The sequence below is a fragment of the Octopus bimaculoides genome, chromosome 17, assembly GCF_001194135.2.
Source record: "Octopus bimaculoides isolate UCB-OBI-ISO-001 chromosome 17, ASM119413v2, whole genome shotgun sequence".
NCBI lineage: Eukaryota > Metazoa > Mollusca > Cephalopoda > Octopoda > Octopodidae > Octopus > Octopus bimaculoides.
The window spans coordinates 933,847-934,971 of NC_068997.1; the positions used below are offsets into that span (position 1 = coordinate 933,847).

Below are 1,125 nucleotides of genomic sequence, written 5' to 3' on the forward strand. Positions count from 1 at the left end.
TATATATATATATATATATATATATATATATATATATATATATATATATATATATATATATGGATGGATGGGAATGTGTGTGTGTGTAGAATGTATGTATGCATACGTGTTTGTGTATATAATAAAACTGTATACTCACGCATCCAGCCTGATCTTCTTCAAAGCTACAAACTGTCCAGTAATCTTGTCCCGTGCTTTATAAACAACACCATAAGTTCCTTCCCCGATTTTTTCCACTTTTTGGAAATTGTCCATCTTCTAAGATGGTTGTATAGATTAGAGTATTTAATCAAAGATATGTGTTTATAGATATATGTGTCTATCTGTGTGAATGTAGCTGTGTATGTGTGAGGGACTAAAATATGTAAAGTTATGCATATGTATATGTGTATTTATAAAGCATATATACATACACACACAAGTGTGTGTGTGTGTGTGTGCATATATAAAGCAGAAGGTTCTAAGTAAAAATATACTTTTGCCTGTCACATAAGCATGCTCATGAAAATGCATTGATTTTATAAATGTAAAAGTTTATAAAATGCCATACATAGCTGTATATGTAGAAAAGACATGCATTTACAAGTAAATATACAAATACATATAACGCCAAGATAAAGAGAACAGAAGCAATGTGTCTACCCTCGGGGTGGAGGTAGGGTGAGGCAAGCGGAGACGGGGATTTCCCGCCAAAACATAACACCGTCCCAATATGCCAACTGTCAGCTTGGTCTAATTCTTCTCAGACGCCTCACTTGACCAGCACTTTTAAGCAGAGGGGTCAGCAAAGTGTAGCGAAAAGCTTTCAGGCCAGAGCTAACTGCAAGTTATCCCCACAGATATTTAGGTCACTAGAGGGTGGTAATACAGTAGAGATGAGGTGGGAACTCGAGGAAATGTTGACAATCTCCCACCACGCTTACAAATAGTCCTTTTGCTCTGTGATGTCACTTCCGTACCCAAGCTGAATCGCGGGAAATCTGTACAGTATTTTTGTTTTATTGTTCGAATATTAGTGAGTTTACAAAATGTCTGTTTCTATAAATATAGGGGGTGATATATTTGTAACACACTGTACCTTTGTTCATATTCATTCTCAGCAGCAGAGAATTTAAAGTATATATA

General features: G+C 35.5%; 1 protein-coding gene across 3 annotated transcripts in view; it reads right to left on the reverse strand.

Annotated features, from left to right (window-relative positions):
• LOC106876684 (cyclin-dependent kinase 2) overlaps positions 1–1,125 on the reverse strand; it is a 53,786-nt gene that overhangs the window by 47,583 nt on the left and 5,078 nt on the right. The window contains exon 1 of one of the 3 annotated variants that reach the window (XM_014925318.2): positions 643–985. The exons of 1 other annotated variant lie outside the window; for it this stretch is intronic. In XM_014925318.2, coding sequence (XP_014780804.1) covers positions 643–698 — 56 coding nt within the window. In that variant the 5' untranslated portion in view covers positions 699–985. Of the gene's footprint in view, positions 1–139; positions 986–1,125 lie in introns of those variants that run through there. One more of the 3 variants, XM_014925317.2, reaches the window with a different exon arrangement.